Source organism: Ochotona curzoniae, unplaced genomic scaffold (genome assembly GCF_017591425.1).
Source record: "Ochotona curzoniae isolate NIBS_2020 unplaced genomic scaffold, NIBS_Ocur_1.0 contig_1071, whole genome shotgun sequence".
NCBI classification, from domain to species: Eukaryota; Metazoa; Chordata; class Mammalia; order Lagomorpha; family Ochotonidae; genus Ochotona; species Ochotona curzoniae.
The window spans coordinates 22105347-22124348 of NW_024464939.1; the positions used below are offsets into that span (position 1 = coordinate 22105347).

General features: G+C 36.8%; 1 protein-coding gene across 1 annotated transcript in view; it reads right to left on the reverse strand.

Moving 5' to 3' along the window:
* Window positions 1-19002, reverse strand: part of CSPP1 (centrosome and spindle pole associated protein 1) — a 118618-nt gene that overhangs the window by 34261 nt on the left and 65355 nt on the right. The window contains exons 16-19 of the mRNA XM_040994721.1: window positions 16874-17003; window positions 13470-13617; window positions 5704-5856; window positions 2623-2729 (exon numbers count right to left, since the gene is read on the reverse strand). Of these exons, the coding sequence (XP_040850655.1) occupies window positions 2623-2729; window positions 5704-5856; window positions 13470-13617; window positions 16874-17003 (538 nt within the window). The remainder of the gene's footprint in view (window positions 1-2622; window positions 2730-5703; window positions 5857-13469; window positions 13618-16873; window positions 17004-19002) is intronic.

Sequence of the window (19002 nt, forward strand, 5' to 3'; positions counted from 1 at the left end):
GGGAGTGAACCTGCAGATAGAAAAATCTTCGTCTCTCCTTCTCTCTGCATATTTGTCTTTCAAATAAAAATAAATTAATCTTTAAAAAACTACAAGTTACAGCAGTTTGGCACAGCAGTTAAAATGCCACATGAAAGCCCACATGCTATATGAGAGTATTTGTGCCAACTTCTGTACTTGCGATCTACCTTCCTGCTAATACACAATCCAGGATACAGCATATGATGGCTCAACTACTTCAGTTCCTGCCACCTAGATGGGAGATCCAAATTCGGTCCCAGGCTTCTAGCTCTGGCATGACCCAGACATGGCTATTTTGGACTTTTGGAGAGTGAAATAATGGATGAAGATCTTTCAAGGGTCAAGGGCTTTAGCCATTAGGCTACCATACTGGGCCCAAAAATAAATTTTAACAGAACAGAGCTATGAGTTAAATTCCAGCTTTACTACTTACTATGTGACTATAGAGGTTATCTTAGCCTGGAAGAGGAGTGCAAGATGGCCCAAGTCCTTAGTCCCTGCACTCATGTGAGAGACCTGAGCAAAGCTCCTTTTTCCTGGCTTCAGGCTGGCCCGGCCGTGACCTTTGCAGTCTTAAGGGAATAAAAAAGCAGACTGAAGATCTCTTTCTCTAACTCTTTCAAATAAATAAAATGTTAACACATTGTATGTCATTTAGTTATATTATATTCTTAGAATTCTGTGCTATATTTTGTTTGCCTCCTCGCCCCTAAAAGTTTTTAAGATGTTAAAAAGGGTTGAAAGTCAGCATTTAAAGACGAGTCCTTAACAGATATACCAAGCAAGTTTAAAGGATAGGAGGACCAAAGGCTGCTCCTAATAGTCACATTTCCTTCAACTACTAGTCATTTTTAAGAGAAAGACTTAATATGCCTAGAAGTGTGATACCTACACATCATACTTGAAAAAAGTCACAAGACTTGGGTTCAAGCCACAACCTCACAAATGACAAGCTTTGACACTGTGAGTAAGCCTGTGTATCTGTGCTTGAGTTGTATGTCAAAAATAGAACAATCCTTTCTTTTATTTACTAGAAAATCAAATGTACAGAGAGAAGAGTACAGCCAGAAAGAAACCTCTCTGTCCGCTGATTCGCTCCCCAAGGGGCCAAAACAGCCAAAGCTTCGCCAACCCGAAACCAGGAGTCAGAGGAGCTTCTTCTGGGTCTCTCACGCAGGTGCAGGGTCTCAAGACTTTGGGTCATTCCTCATTGCTTTCCCTGGTGACAAGCAGGGAGCTGGATGGGAAGCAGGGCTGCAGGGATTAGAATCGGTGCCCACATGGGATCACCGAGTGTGTAAAGCGAGGTCTTTAGCAGCTAGGATACTGTGCTGAGCCCGAAAAATAGAACAATTCTACCAAGAGTTTTGAGGTTTAACAAAATTTGTGTGACTGTATCATATAAATAATAAAAGGCTACAGACTTACATTTCGTTTGTTTATATGTGTTGTTGGCTAAATTTTAGATTATGGCTAAGACTTGTGAAGTACAATATAAAGTACTTAAATTTTGATTTGGCAGTATTACGCACAATATATCACAGGTTCTTTAAGTTCAAAAGAGGACCCAATGTCATCTAATTTGAGAGTCCAGCTACACTGGGACCTCCAAAGCTATTCTCTCATTCAATATGAATATTCTGTCAATCCTTAGAAAGAATCCACTTCAAAAACCTAGCAAAATATCCTTTCTCTTGCACTCATTTTAATCCTCCCTTAATACATCACAAACATTAACAGCAGATCACTCATTCTTACAGACTAATTCATTATATTACTACTTCACTTACAATTTCCCCAAAAGTTAGTATTAGAGATGACAATACTGACAGATTGGGATTGGACTGGATTGTATTAAACCTCATGCTAAGGACACCAAACATTCAGCTACTCTGGGGGCTGGAGCTGTGGTATAGCAAGTTGCCCTCTGGTAATGGCCAGGAAAAAGCAGGAGATAGCTCAAATGCCACCCACATAGGACACCCAAATGATGCTCCTGGCTCTGACCAAGCACCTGCAGCATCCAGAAAGTGAACAAGTGGACAAGCGATCTGTCTCCCTCTTTTTCTGGAACTATGACCTTCAAATAAGTAAATCTGGAAAGGAAGAGTTAGGGGGCGGGGGAAGAAAGAGAATACTATAGGTTTTGAAAACAAATTACAAAAAAGTCAAATCAAATGATGAGTCAAAAGATTCAAAAAGATTCACCTGACCCTGATATAGGTGTTGATGTGGAATGGAGGGAGGTAAAAATAAATTCTGAAAGCTTTCTACCATCTCATTCATCTCTGACTCCATGCCTTATACACAGCACAAGAGCAAACACAGTGTGAGGGCTCTCATTAAGTCCGCTTGTTTAATAAACATTATATGGGTACTCAAGGGATTGTTGGGAAATCTGTACTATTTTAAATGTTATTTGCCTAAAAACATAAATAATACATTTATTACAAAATATGATCATCTTTAGCTTCAACCTGCAGTGATATCACATCATTGAGAAATACCACTGACTTTCTATTTATAATTACATAGAAATATAATCTTTACAAGGTTAACTTATCATAAAAGTTTGAAACTATGACCAAATAAGTATTTTACCTGAAAACGAAGAAAGTTCTTATATAATTCTTGCTGTTTAATCTGAAGTTCAGTAGGAGGCTCACCAAATATATTTCCCCGAGCAAAAGGAGAGGTCTGTGTTTGACCTTGAAAGAGACATTATACAAAAAAAAAAAAAAATCACCATTACTCAATGCTTAGAAAATGTAAAAGAATGAATAGTATCCTAACACATCAAAACATTTAAAAACAGTGCTCAATACAGAAACTGAGGTTTGAAATCAGAAGACAGAGACTACAGAGAAGATGAAAATCAACAACAGTAAATAAGACAGTAAGACCTACGACACGTGATACCTAAAAGACACAAATGAAATATAAAAGCTAGCAGCCTAAGTAGTTCTTATTGAAGCAAGGGCTTTAACATAAATTAATGAAGAGCGAAAAGTATAAATTTAGGTACCTTTCTGTATAATTCTGCTCTATTTAAGATCATTTCATAAGATAGTAAAATGTATTATGTATACATATATTTATAAATATCTAAAATTGTTTTTAAAAACTGATGTCAAAATTCCTTTTACCCATTGCTTAGATAACACACACAAAGTAATATCTCTAAAAACTAGTATGAGTCTTAATCATGTGAAAGTTTTCCTTTAAAAAACTATAAAATTAATGGGATATAAACAGGAACAACAAAAATTATGTTACTTTTACAGGGTACTATGTAGTCTCATAAAAGCAACCTGAAATACTTTACAGGGTACTATGTAGTCTCATAAAAGCAACCTGAAATATAATTAAACCCTAGAAAAATCATCAAATGGAGGGAGAAAAATACCGCGCTTAGATTCAGGCCTCTCCGAATGCCCCATACTCTTTGTCAGTTACTGACTGCTCTGCTGCAGCAGCAGTATCATGCACAGAAGTCTCTCACTTAAACAGCTCTGTAAAGTCAGACTGCTTTACAGGCTAGCTGCCACCCAGGGAAGCCCTACCTTTGTCTTCTAATTTACCTGTGCTTACTCAAACAGATCAGCAGCAAGCTAAGACTGTACTTGACATTATAAATACTTCTTGTCTCTAGGAAATTTTTATACCAAAACAAACTAAACACACATTGCAATTTCTTTTAAATCTCATCCTGTGGCAAAAAGCTGATTAGCAAAACAAAATTGAATGTTATCTTTCACCTCTAATAACCAATCATATTCTAAACCTTTGAATAATTAGAAAAAAATATTAATAGAGACAGGCAAGATAAATCTTTTAGAAGCAGGTAAACTACAAAATAAAGCCACAGGGAATATTTTTACCACACAAAAAAAACTGATATAAATCCAGGCATCATATTAGCCAAAAACAAACTTAAGGTAAATTGGAACTGAACTTCATATATAGTAGCTCACTAAAAAACAAAAGGAACAAAAACAATTAACATGCCTTAAAAACGTGCCTAATGAACAAAATATTATAATGAATGCTAAGTATATGCTATAATATTCAACTTTCAGACAGATTCAAGTTCCCTAAGACCTTTAAAATAGTAAGTGCCACATTGTGTGGTTTACATGTGTGTACATTCACCTAAAAACATATACACTTACATACACACTTACACAAACATGTATTTAGCACTGTACTAATTAGGTAATTATGAATAGTTTCATAAGTTTATTTGGGGTTAATTATTAGAGCAAAAATTGTCTAATTTAGAAAACTTTAATACATGCACAGGGACATTTACGCATTTAATGGTTTCTTTAAGTGATATTTTAAAATAGAGCACCCTGACAAATGTCACGAGCATAAAAACCTGATGGCCTTACAAAAGACTACACACAGCAAATTTCGTCCTGCACATTCAAACATCATGCAGGAAAACTTGATTTCCAGTATTTCTGCTCATTGATGAAACATATTTCTAAAAGTTCTAGGCTGAGTTGGAAACATAAATAATACTGGAAATGGAAAAGAATGTGTAGAAAAAGAGTCTATGGCACTGAGATCAAAACGGATAAATAGAAGCAAAAGCACAGATAATCAGAGGCAGCAATAGGAATAAAAAAAAAATCAGAAAGAAACCAAAATTCTCTTAGCAGCAATAACACAAGCAGTGCTGTGATGGCTCCCATTGCACAAATTATGTCAAATTAAAACATGAAAAATGTCAAATATTCAGGTTTTGATGTTCAAAAATGTCAAACCTGGATGCAATGTATAAAAATCCTAAGAAAGCATTTTTTCAATAACAAGAATCAAAGAACAGAGTAGGCTGCCCACATAAAAACAACAAGCAATTCACCCACTGAATTGTCCAAAGGACTACAGAGATTAGTGGTACCATAGAAGGATTAAAACAAACAGGGTTAAATACTCTAACCCATCAGTTTTGACAATAAGAAGTTGCATGGACTATTTAAAAAGGAAGAAAAAGAATACTAGGCGTATTTTAGAACATTCTATTATGAATTTAATTTCTGGTCTACAGAAACTGAAATACAAAAGCAAAAGTTTGCAATAAATACTTCTTGTATAGAATCAAAGTAGTAGTGCAAAGTGGTATTTACTTTAAAACTTTCCTTGATTTTAAATATATAACATATTTTCAAATATATGTATACATACATACATATTTATACATATGTATATACACAAGTAACAGAAGAAGATAGAGATTTTTCCTAGCAAGTCATAGGAAAATGTACTGAATAACTTTCATTTAATGATATGAGGTTATTCAATAGGAATTTAAAGGCATCTGATTAAGAAAGTAGGATGCAAGCAGTTACAATGGGGAGTAGATAATCACATCCATATCACTTCACTAATCCTTAGTTATGCATAAGAAGCACATATGTGCTTAAAGAGTATTTGGTTTAAAAAAAAAAAGTCTCCTGACTAGCAAGATAACAAGGATGGTCACAGCTACAATATGACCTATCAAGTTACAAATCTGAGAATACCCAAACTCCGAAGGCACTGTAAACAGACACAAATAATGTGTTGTTTCCTAACTCAGAGTAAACAAGTTCAAAAAAATCACAGTTAAGAATTCTGTCAGAGAAATGTTACTGAACGACCTTAGAAATAAAAAATATATATATGATTAAAAACCTGAGTTTTTATTTGCAGAATCTTCTAGGTTCTCAGCATTTGAAGTGGCTAAATTTTGATCTAGAGAAACAACAGCCCTTTTATCTTCGTAGGTTCTTGCATCTGGGTTATGGTAGGCATCTATATTTTGTCTGTGCATCCTATTCAAATCAGCTGAGAGGGAAAAACAAGCCATTTATTTCAATAAACATTTCTTTAATTACGTTTTTTTAAATAGGGAATCAGAATGAAAAGCAATAGCACACAGCTGGAAATGATTAATTGATACGTTATCCTGAAAACAGAAACGGCATTATCAAAACATTTAGAATTTTCAAAACCCTGTAAAATAAACTCAAAATCAGTAGAGACATTAAAGGCACATAAATCTTTAGTAACTCATAAAAACCATATAAACAATATCTATGTTACTTCACAACTTGAGATTTCTTTCATATGGAATAAGCATGGCAACAACGTGAAGCAAAGCATATCAAAATTTACTCAACCTTATTCATTCTCCTAATGGAAATACACAATCACATGGAGTGTTTCAAAATATGTACACAAATACTCTGATAATCTTCCCTCAAAAAGTTGAGTTTTCTTCTCCCTTCACGGTAGTCTAAAGGTAGTAGTTCATTACTTATAACTCAGGACTTTGGAGTCCACTTCACAAAAGACATGGTTTCCACCTAGTTTGAGCTACAGATTACCTGCATACTCCAAAGAAAGCCAGCCAGCGTATCAGGAGCACACCGAAGGAGCCTTATGTTAAGGCCCATACAGCAAGGTCTCTAAAGAGATACTGAAAAAGATTTTCTTTCTTTAAGATTTAAATATTTATTGAAAGGCAGTATTGGGGAAGGAGAAAGGGACAGTGGGGGGCGGGGGATGCAGAAAAGGAGAGAGGTAAGGACAGACAGATCTTCAATCTGCTGCTTCACTCACCAAATGGCAGCAATGACTAAAGCTGAGCCAAGCCAAACGCAGAACCTTAAACCCCAAGCAGGTCTCCCATGTGGAAGGCAGGAGCCCAACCACTTGGGCCATCTTTTAAGAGTTGCTTTCCGAAGAACCTTAGCATGGTATAGGATCAGAAGCAGAGCAATTAGGACCCAAAGGGTCCCCATATCTAACTCCAGGGTTGCAGGCAGTAGCTAAACGCACTGCATCACAATGCTGGTCCCATTGATGTATTCTCAAGTACATACCAAGTCTTCAGAAGACTGTGGTCCGGCCAGCGCCTGAGACTGTGACCTCAGGAAAAGCCGTGAGGGTGGAGTATCCACCTATCTGAGCTAACCACAAATTACCCACAACACTGCCGAGCAGTGACTTATTATTTTGAAACACTAAGTTTGTAGGTAATTTCTTGCATGTACCAAAACTCTGAATACCCAAAATTAAGTAACCTCGAAAACAGAACTACATGACTGAAGAAGAATTCTTTATCAAAACAAACACTCAACTATTAAACACACACATACCAAAAAAAATCCAAAAGAAGTAGGCAACCTGGCATCATGAAAAACTCACAATTAGAATGCCAGTTAGAACATGGGAAAAAAAACCCAAGTGAATGTTACAAAAGATAAGGGATGTTCAAAATCAAGGAAGGTCAAATCCTACTGCAGCATTCAGGGAACCTTGAATTCACAAAATGAACGGAAGCTCCAAAGATGAAGCATGAGAAAACATAATCAAAATAATGTTAGAAAACCCTCCAAGGAGGGAGAACATAAAGAGTATGTGCAGAGAATCAAGATGGCAGAACAGGATAAGGACATGTTTAAACAGATGGAGAAATATTAGCCAGTGTAAAGCAGAGAGGGCATATTCCAGGAAACAGGAGAGGACAGAACAGAAGCAGACAGGCACCTGGAGACAGACACAGGAAAGCAAGGAAAACAATGATGTGGTGTTGCAATGACTGATGACGCAGTGGCATTCAGTGAACAGCAATATGAACTCCACAGGCAATTTGAACTCCACCAGCAATAAGGTAGGAAGGGATGTTTACCGGGAACTACAGAGGTGAACCCAGACAAAGAGCTGCCCGTCCTACTGGTCTGTTTGATCTGACCAGCAGTAGATCACACACTGGCGGTACAGGAATAGGGTGGATTTCATAGTCCAGTGGGCCTCCTACAACTGACATGGTACCACTGTGTTTAAGGAGGCTAAGGCTATGGACAGAACTGCGTATGCACTGAGATGAGAGTGAATTCATTTCTCATTTAGTGAACTGCAAAAACATGGCATCCTACAGGTTCTACCCAAGATAGGTCCAGGTACCACTCAGAGCTGATGGCAAGCAGATCAAGAACTTTACCACTGGAACATCAGGCACCATTTCATACAGTGTGGCAAGCAACTTAGGACTGCAGAGGACAACAGTGAGCTGCACATGCGCTGAGCTCAACAAGAACTCACTGAGCTCAGTGCATTGCACTGGTCCCACAGAAAAATAATCCTATGGCATCATACAGGTCAAAATCGGTATGTGTGGCCCTCAGACCTAACTGCCAACAGGTTCCAGAAAGCTCACCAGCAGCAACAACCTAGCTATATAGCACTCCTGCTGTCTCCCTGAGCCTGGCACCTGCTCCAACCATAAGTGGGAAAAAGTATATACAGACAACACTGCAGCCTCAGCCTGGTATCACAGGAGCTGGAGACTGGTGAGCCAGCAACTGGGGCTACAGAAACCTTGGTGGAAATGTAACAGAAGAACCCAGACCTGGAACTCACTGGAGGGAGTGGCACAAGTGGCTGCAAACAAAGAGCCATGTGCCAACTGTAACAAGTAAAATCACATTGTAGACCTGTGGGTGACACAGCTTAGAAACCTGCCCCAAGGAGAAGACTCTGCTAACCAGAAGTACAATGACCAAGAGCAAAAGAAGAGACAGAGGCACAATGAATATTCCTGAAGACGCCCCTGCAAACGAGCAAAACCCTTTGCCAGCCTCAGAGTTTACTGAAGAAGACTTTGAAAAAATGGGAGATACAGAATTCAAAACACTTGTTATGAAACTTCTTATCAACAATGAGTAGCACGTAACACAGGAGTTCAAGCAATTCAAGGAATAGGTCGCACAAAAAAAAAGGAATCAAATGAATGCCAACATATCAGAAATGAAGAATACAATGGAGCACATTAAAATAGTGGAGAGTCTGCAAAATAGAATGAAGGAGGCAGAACAAAGAATCTCAGAATTGGAAGATACTCCTGTCATCAGGGAGAAACAAACAAAAAGCTGGAAGCAGAGCCAGATCAGGCCAAAAGAGTATTCAAGAATTGAAATGCACTATTATAAGGCCAAACATAAGAGTTATGGGAGTCTAAGAAAGTGTAGAAAGAGAAGCTTGGTTTACAAATGTATCCAATGAAATAAGGGAAAATTTCCCTAATCTAGAGAAAGAATTGGGAAACAACATCCAGGAGGGACACAGAACTCCCAACATGCTTGACCAAAAGCGATCTTCACCAGGACACATGATCATCAAGCTCTCTTCAATGCAACATAAGGAAAAGATCCTTAAATGTGCACGTGAAAAAAAAAACTGACTATAAAGGAATGCAAATTAAATTCACAGGAGATCTCTCACAGGAAACTCTACAAGCAAGAAGAGAATGGAGCAACATATTCCAGATTCTAAAAGAAAAAAATTTTCAGCCCAGGATAACGTATCCAGCAAAACTTTCCTTTGTCTTTGAAAATGAAAGAAAATCTTTCACTATAAAAAAAGGCTAAAACAATATGCCAATTCCAAACCTGCTCTACAAATGAAACTTAAGATGTTCTGTTGACAGAGAAAAGGAATAGCGCCAACCAAAACCAAGAGCAAATGTGAAGAACATCCCAGTAAAATAACAACAGATGACCAAATCAATGAAAAACCCATTGCCAAACTGACAGGACCAAATTACCAACCATTCATATCAACCCTGAATGTAAATGGCTTAAACTCATCAATCAAATGTCATGGATTAGTAGGCTGGATTAAAAAAATAAAGTCTATTTGTTGTCTACAAGAGACACATTTCACCCACAAAGATCAGCGGAAACTATATTTCTTGGGTTTTGATTTTTTTTCGTTAGTTTCACCTCTTCAAAACACTTTCTTATTAAATTCTTCAATGACTCATAGATCATACAGTAGCATTTTCTTCAAGAAGGTTCTTGATTCTCATTTCTTCAGTGACACATTAGTGATCCAGTAGCATGTTATTTAACTTCATGATGTTGCTAATTTCTTTTTTTGTCTTCCTGTTATTGATTTTGTTTTGTGGCTTTTCATTCAAAGGGATATACAGTAACTGCATAATGGAGACTGTCATATCCAGATGTGAGGATACAATGCAGTATGCATCTCTATTTGCAGACAAAGATGGAATCCCAATGAAACTGTTCACTATATCTTGACAATAAGATATTGGACTCTCTGCCATTAGCCATGCCCGCAATAATGGACATATGACTGTTTATGAAGAGCTAACAATAGTAATGATATAGGGAGAACTCGGTGAGGGGAGAGAGAATTTGGGAGGGGATAAGTGAAATCCCAGGGCCTATGGAACTGTATCATAACCTGATAACAAAAAAAATAAAATTTAAAATAATAATAATCCTAAAACAATTTTTAAAAATCTTTGAGAGGATTAATGTGGTGGCATAGCATGCTAATCATTGCCTGTGACACTGGCATCCCATATGGGCATCAGCATCCAATATGGGTGCCAGTTCTTATCCCAGCTGCTCTACTTCCAATCTAGTTCCCTGCTTATGGCCTGGGAAAAAACTGCAGAGGAATGCCCATGTCATTGAGTCCTTGCATCCACATGGGAGACCTGGAAGAAGCTCCTGGCTTCTGATCAGCTCAGACCCAGCCACTGTCACCATTTGGGGATTGAACCAACAGATGGAAGATCTGACTGTCTCTCTTTCTCCCTCTCTCTCTGAAACTGTGACTTTCAAGAAGAAAATACATAAATATAAAAAAAGTGTAACTGAGCTATCATTACACATAACAAAGTTGGTAAAATAGTAAAGCAGCACAGTTTTTTCTTAAAGAGCTAAGGTAAAGGTGATGTTTCCATTTCTTCAATTTCTTTATAGTTAAAAATCAAAAGAAAACAACAGCAATCAGGAAAGCCAGCAGAATTAAAGGTCATCAAAATCTAAGCCAAAATTGTGGCAAAGTAGATGAAAGCACTGCCTATAATGCCAACATTCCACATGGGCACTGGATTGTATCCCAGGTGTTCTGCGTCCAATCCGGCCTCCTTGGTAACGCAACTGGACAGCAATGGATGATGGCCCAATTGCGTGGCACTTGTATTGTATCAGAGACCCAAAAGAAGCTCCTATGTTTGGCCTGGCCCAATCTTGGTAGTGAAGGCCATATGAAGATATGGAATATCCATTTCTCTCTCTCCCTCTCTTTGTCTCTGGAACTTTGCCTTTCAAATAAACACATAAAATAAGCTAAAAAAGTAAAGTTAACCAAGAGAAAGTACAAAAAATAAAAAGTCTGGGTTATCACACTGTTCTTTACACATTACAAATAAAGTATGTTACTTCCTTCACTAAAACATAACAACCACACAGAAAACAAACTGATATTGTTTAAGTAATGAGTTAATTTGATTTGAAAAATACCATTAAAAATTATTTCATACTTAACAGCATGCCTGGAATATTAAATAAGCAAATTAAATACTGCTACTAAAAACAGAAATTTTAAAAAAGTTCCTCCACTGCTGCTGAGATAAGCAATTCTGAAACAGTGACTCACACTTATCCTACTCAACTTTATGTACACAAAACACTGCAAAGCGAATTATGTGAACTGGAAATGATCTTAAAAGCAGTCTGGAAAATTCCAGAACATTGCTACCAATGTTTCCCAATGCTTCAGTCATTAAAGCACTCTTTCATAGTAACCAGTATATTTCTAACAATTTAAAATGTACATTTAGGACAGACTATTTGTTTGTCAATCTTATGTGCTCCTCCAAGGCATAAAGAAATTTCTTAACCTTGAAAACATTAGCTAGATGTGAACAATGGAATGAAGGCAAGGGTGGCATTGCATAATTCTAGGCCAGCTCCCAACCAGAGTCTCAACTTGCTCTCACCAACACCTACATTCTGTCTGCTCAGCTCTAAGCGAAGGACTTCACAACGGACTCACCTACTGGAGAACAACTGCCCACCATCATAAGAGAGAAGTAGACTGGCACTGCCTTTAGTCTTGAGCATTTGAGCTTCTTTATGAGAGCATTTTAAATAAATGTATGTATTCATACATCTGCAATGGGAGATATCTTTAAAAGGAAATGGGCAGTGGGGAGTATTTCGCCTAGCAGTTAAAGACTTCCCTTGTGTACTGAGATACTGCAACTGCAACCTAGGAAACAAGTAATGACTCAAGTAGTTGGGTCTTGGCCATCCACAAGGGTGTACTGAATTTGCAACTCCTGGGAATTTGGAGTAAACCAGCAGATGGAAGATTTCTGTCTCTCTCTGTCATTCTCACCGTGTGTGTGTGTGTGTGTGTGTGTGTGTGTGTGTGTGTATCGAAAAACAATTTTCTAAAACATTATGTAAGAAATGTTCATTTATGTATCACTTACATGTCTTTAAGAATGTATACCATGGAAGTAAAGGAATAATATGCATTCTAGTAACTCAATTGCAAAACTGAAATTTCATCATTGATCCATCCCTGTAACAAGTTGCATCCCCTAAACAGCAACATGAAATCTACATTTTCACCATTTTGATATGTACATTTTTATTATCCTTTATTTCTTGCTTTTAATTGATGCTCAATATCCATTTTCTTAATGTTAGTTTTTGTTTAGGTACAACTTAATCAAAGACTATAACAAAAACAGGTATTCCTTAACTTAGGATGAGGTTAAATTCTAATAAACTCATCATAAGTTGAAAAGGCATTTAATGCATCTAATCTTCTGAACACCAGAACTTAACACGTGAAACACGTCACAGAGTATTTGTTGTTTGCCCTCATAATCATGACTGGCTGGAGGCCCATCATTCATTCATTGTCACTGTCCAGCATCAAGAGACAGTGCAATACTACATATTGCTATCTCACTAAAAGATCAAAATTCAAAATTTAAAATTTGGTTTCTACTACATACATGTTTCTACAATATCATAAACTCAAGCAAAACCAACAGGAATTTGGAGACTAATGGCATATGCAACAAGGCACATAAAACCCCTTTTCAAACTATGAGATTAGATCAATTTTTATCAGTGTATAATGGGAAGATCAATAAAAACACTTCCACAACTCACTAAAATGTATCTGCGATCAAGCCTATTTTATTCTGTAAAGGAGTTCTTGCATTAAGTTCCTTTTCTACAACAATGTAAAATGTAAGATGCCTTACAAGTTTATGAAGAAAAAACTATTTAAACTGTAATATGAATTTTATTATTTTTATTAGGAGATTAAGAAACTGTTCTGATTACTGCGGTGAACACCAAATAACATAAGTTTTCTCTACAGGTCCATCATCATCAGATGATAGAAAACTTTACACAAATGAGTAATACTGTGAAGAAGAAAAGCTTTTAACCTCTTAATAGGTCATTAAAGTACTTCTTTTTCATTAATTTAAACAAAGGGAGCACTTGCTTTACAGTTTATGACTCCCACATCTTGCAATCTCTACTCTCAATTTTAGACAATTAAATGACAAAGTTTATATATAAAGCAGTAAGTCAATAGAAATAACGTACTTATCAGATTTCCTTTTGCATCCCTGAGAGGAGCACCACCTCCACCTTTTCCCCAGGGGTTGTAACTTCTCATTTCTGCTTCTAATTTAGCTTCATATTCTTCTTTCTCCTCACGTTCTTTCTTCCTTCTTTCTTCCCTTTCTCGAATCTTAGCAACATAAGATACATTTAATTAATATAACAGGTTAGTACTATCACATGTAATTTTATCTTTCCCATTAAAAACACAAAACCAGATATATTTTATTCAATGCACTTCATTATAAAGTTGAAAATTCCTTTTTTTAATATATTTTTATTTTGAATTCTGAATTATGTGGTACATTTTCATATACGCTGGATTCCATGAAAACTCCCACCCCCAACAGATGTTCCCCATTTTACTACAATAGTGTAGTCCTTCATAAGGAACCATAATTCTATTAGTTTCTTATTCAAGTATACCCCGACATTATTGGTACAGGCTATCAGGCATTCCAGCATCCCATTGTCTACACATGTCCAACAATTTCATTGGGAATCTATCTTTAGTCTGAAAGTAGGGATGCATGTTCCATTATTCCCCCACATCTGTACACGATAGACCCCAGCACTCCATCACTATACATTTCCATAACTTAGAAGCCATGAAACCAGGTAAACAACTGGTATGAGTTAGAACAGCCACAACAACAACATCAACAACAAATTACAGCACCTCTAAGTGACCAACACATGAATGACAAAAAGGAAACACAAAGGTGTCTTGGGAAAAACAATGCCACCGTGTAGTGCATGAGCCAGTGATGAATTCGATAAAAAAAAGGGATTATTTGGAATGAACAAAACTTAAATAAAAAGCATCAAAACACATGGGATACAGCCAAAAAAGCAAACAACCAAAAAACAGAATGGATCAGATTATTGAAGTTACACTTCCCATGTTAGTTTCCTTATATAAGAGACAACATATGGTATTTGTTCTTTAGTGATTGACTCATTTCACTGAGTATAATGGTCTCTAGTTGGGCCCACCTGGTTGTAAATGGTATAATTTCATTGTTCCTAACACAGGTAAAACCCAACCAAAAAATACTTAGGTGACTGGAATAAGTAGCTACTGTCCCCCAAATCAAGCCCCCAGAGGCCTTTCCAAGGGAACATGAAGATTTCCGTACTTTGCTTTTACATCAATCTTTTCATGAAAACTGCCTAGTTATCATCTACCTCCTAGGCAAACTTGATCCTCCAAATTGAGGGAGAAGCTGAAGATTCCAAGTTCTTTTAACAATAGTAGCCTACTTTACATACAGTTTGATGACTGCACATAAAACAAATACATTTTGGGGCCAGCACTGTTTATTAGTCAGCTAAGCCTTTGCCTGTGGTGCTTAGCTCCTCCATTTCCCAGCCAGCTCCCTGCAACTGTGCCTGGGTAAGCACTGGACAATGGCTAAGTGCTTGGGCCCCTGCACTCCCATGGGAAACTGCTAAGAAGCTGCTGGCTTCTGGCTGGAGCAGCTCTAGCCATTGAGGTTATCTGGCTAGTGAGCCACTGGATGGAAAAGCCTCTCTCTAACTCTGCCTTTCAAAGAATAACACTTGGAAAAAAAATAGAAATAAATTCTTACCATTACTAACATAAGTGCACAGTCATTATTTACAGACATATGAAAAGACAGTGAACAAGTATGTACAGTTGGGAAAATCATTTTTAAAATCATAACCATATACAATGATGTATTTAGGCAAAGTTTCACTGCATCATGGCCAAAAGGATCAACATATACAGAAAATATTTTCACAACAGAAAACTGTTTTCATCAGATTTATATGTTCATCCAAAAAACAGATTCTGAATTTAAAAGTCAGTCTTTCATTTATAGAATCTAACACTTAAGAAAGTTGGTAATTCCATATTTTTGGGGGGGGGAAAAAATGGTATCTTTCAAGAAAGTTACCATGCAGAAACTGAATGAAAACATTAAAAAAAATCCAATAGAAACTTTATAGAAAAGTACTTCAGTTAATTTACAGCTACATCAAAAATCAAGCCCTCTCAAAAACAAAGGAAACCCCTGCAAAATGTATGCATTTGATGCAGATGCTCTAGGTAAACAGCCTTCAAACATACACTACAAACTACACAGAAACTACTGTGCTCATCTAACACGTTATGCTTCTTTAATTTCCCATCTTGGTTCAGTCTCACTATTCTCCTTGATTAAAATATTCAGAATCATCTTCAAGCCCTCTGTTCTTAATTCTTCCTATGAGGATTCTTGCTAATGAAACCTCAGAATTGCCTCGTAGATATCCTTCACAGGATCCCATCTGGGTCAGAGCCTCACTGCCTCCTGGCTCAGCTACCTCCCTAGTTCACTGTAAGATTTATCTGACACAAGTGCTTTGCCATGGTATCTATCATAACCAATTATCTTTCTAACAGGGAAATTTGTTAGTATTAACCAATGTTTTTACTCTAATTGGCATAAAACCTCTTTCCTTTGGCTGGCTTGTGACAGCATGAAATTGAAAGTGCCTCATCAAAAGATAGAAAGCAGAAAAGGTTGGACAACTCTCCTGGTCAAGCTTTGCAACAGGAGTCTAGGTCTGTGGACACTGAGGTGAACCTGATCAGCCAACAGACCTTGAAGATTCTCAACTCTGGAGCAACAAAGTCAACAATGTGTTCAGAACTATCAAAACTACTCAGGTAACATCCTGGGAACCGTCCCCACATCAGGGTCCTTGAGCAGTCACCAAATGACCATCCATCCTCCCTAGATGCTGTTGTACTTTGACAGCAACGAGCAGCTGCCTTTCATTCCACCAGTACAGACACAAAAGAAGCCATACAGGCACCTGGTACATAGCCTGCTATTCTACTTGCCATCTAGACCTGCTTGTGGCCTGGGAAAGCAGCAGAGGATAGCCCAAGTCCACCCACATAGAAGACCAGGGGAGACTCCTGGCTCTGGATCAGCTCAGCTCTGGCCACTGCAACCTTTTGGGGAGTGAATCGGCAAAGGGAGGATCTTGCTCTCTGTCTCTCTTTCTCTCTGTAATGCTCTCTTTCCAATAAAACAAATAAATCTTCTTAAAAAGGAAGAAGGGAGAAGAGAAAGAATGAAAAAGAGGAAGAGAGGAAGATGCAGGAAAAGAAAAAGGAAGGGAAGGGGAAAGGAAAAGGAAAGGCAGGAGAAAGAAAACTGAAGCCACCCTTCCTCCATACCCGGACCCTCCCCACCTAATCAGAGAGCCATATGGGAATACCTTCCTCAACTAGGCAAACAATATTAAAAATAAAACAAAACCTCAAAGATAATAAGATAGTCAAAAATAAGGAATAAAATTATAAGGGTTCATTGCACTGATACATAACATGTTTCAACATCAAACAAATCAGTGAACAGATGGATTACCTGCTGCTGCAAGGCTTCTTGGTAGGACTGAAGTGATTGTTTTGAAGGTTTTGGCTTATCTTCAAAAAACAATCCTGAATTTACTGCTTGATCACTTGTAACTTTCACTTCTTTCTGCCTAATCATATTCCTGCATCAAATACACAATTAAGGATCTGAATCCATCTATTATTAAAAATTAAAGTGTAAAAAGAAAATACAACATTCATTTAAAATAGTGTCACATAAAAAACACATTTAAAAATAGAGGATATTATGCTATAGATCGAAGAGGAGTGTTTAAGTGATCTCTTCCTGAACTCTCCCTCCTGTCTTTGCTCGCACAATCCATGGAACTACCAGCAACACTGGATCTATTTCTTGTTCTACATTCTAGTTACAAAGAAGAAAAAAAAAACTATCTAATCCATGAAGTCACACATGTAGGACTTAATTACTTTTGTGAATATAACAAGCACACCAAAGTCTGCTACTACACAAGTAACGCTGTAATCAATCATGACTTCATAAAATTACTCTCTAACCATCTCAAAAAAACGGAATTCCAGGGAAGTTGGATTTCTTCAAATAAAATAAAAATTTCCGAAAAAACATCAAAAACTTAACAAAATTTTAAACATATTATGGTTATAGAACCCATTACAATAGAGTGCTATTTCTTAAACTCCGCATGTTTAAGTGCCAAAATGAATCTGCTTTAAGAATACATTTTTTAAACATAGGATAAATTCAAACAATTTTACGGTGAAATCATAACTATAAAGTGTTTTTTTTTACTTCCATCATTAAACAATGAGTGTTGTGCATCTAACTTTTTATAATCTTCTATTAACTAAACAAATGTTTTTGTACACCATCACACTGAATTATGAACAGGTAAAGGGAAAAACAAAGAAAACCAGAGTAAATGGTTCTCTACCCACAATTCACTTTTTCAGAGCAAAGAAACTCTTCATGTGCAAATGAATACAGAAGACTGAAGACTTTACCTGAGTAAACTCAATCTCCCGAAATCTACCGTGAAAAGACTTTCTCAGCTTCCATTTTTTAATTATTATCCTTACTGACTTCTACTCCTAACTCACAGACCCAAGTGTCTGTTATTTATAAACTCCTCCCTCATCCAATGAAAAAAATGGCTTAAGGATGTATATAATATGATCAGGACAGGAAGAATATGCAACTAAATAGTTTCTGAAAATTTATACAGCTGTACAACCATCACTAAAATCGAGTTTGGGACCACTTCCATAACTCACAAAATACCCCGGACATCAACGCGCAATCAAAGCCTGCTCCTTTGCACAGCCCGAGGTGATCACTAAGTAACTTGCTTTCTGTCTCTATACTTGCCTTTTCTGGGTGTGCCATATGATAGAACCATAGCATATATGGGTTTTTTCACTTAAATAGTTTCAAGGTCCACCTATATTATAATTCAATCTTTTTTAATGCTGAACAATATGTTTCTAATTCATCCTTTAACTGATTAAAATTTAAATTGTTTTCATTTTCTGGCTATCATGAATAATGCTATGAACATTCACACATAAACCTATGTTTATTTTTATTTATTTGATTACATGACAGGAAATAATTTCAGGGTTATATGATTAAGTTTAAGGTTTTCTTATGAAATTGCTACTTCCTATAACTGCTTTTTATATATTGATTTTTTTTATTCAGTACGCCTGATGGAACCCCCGTTAATTCATATATGTTATTTTGTAAGCTGTATTAATTTCCTCTGTTTCTTCTTCATTATTGTGCCTATTATCCTGTTTCCTACTCTTTTCAGTCCTACTGTACCTTACTGGGCCTCTGAAAAGTAGTCGTGACTAAGAAAACTCTCAAAAAAGTGCTTTAAATGCAACATCATTACACAAATACACAATTAAGGGTCTTCATGTTTATACTGTTTTAGGTTATCTAGGTTCCTTCCATCCCTAGTTACTGCTTAAATTTTAAGCACTAATGGATACTAAATTTTACTAATTTTTTTTTTCATGTATTGGCATGATCATGCAGCTTCCTTCTTACTTTGTTAACAAGGTCTACTATAGTTTATAATACTAATGTATGTTACACCAATTAGTTCTTAGTGTTTATCAGGAACTGCCAGACATTAT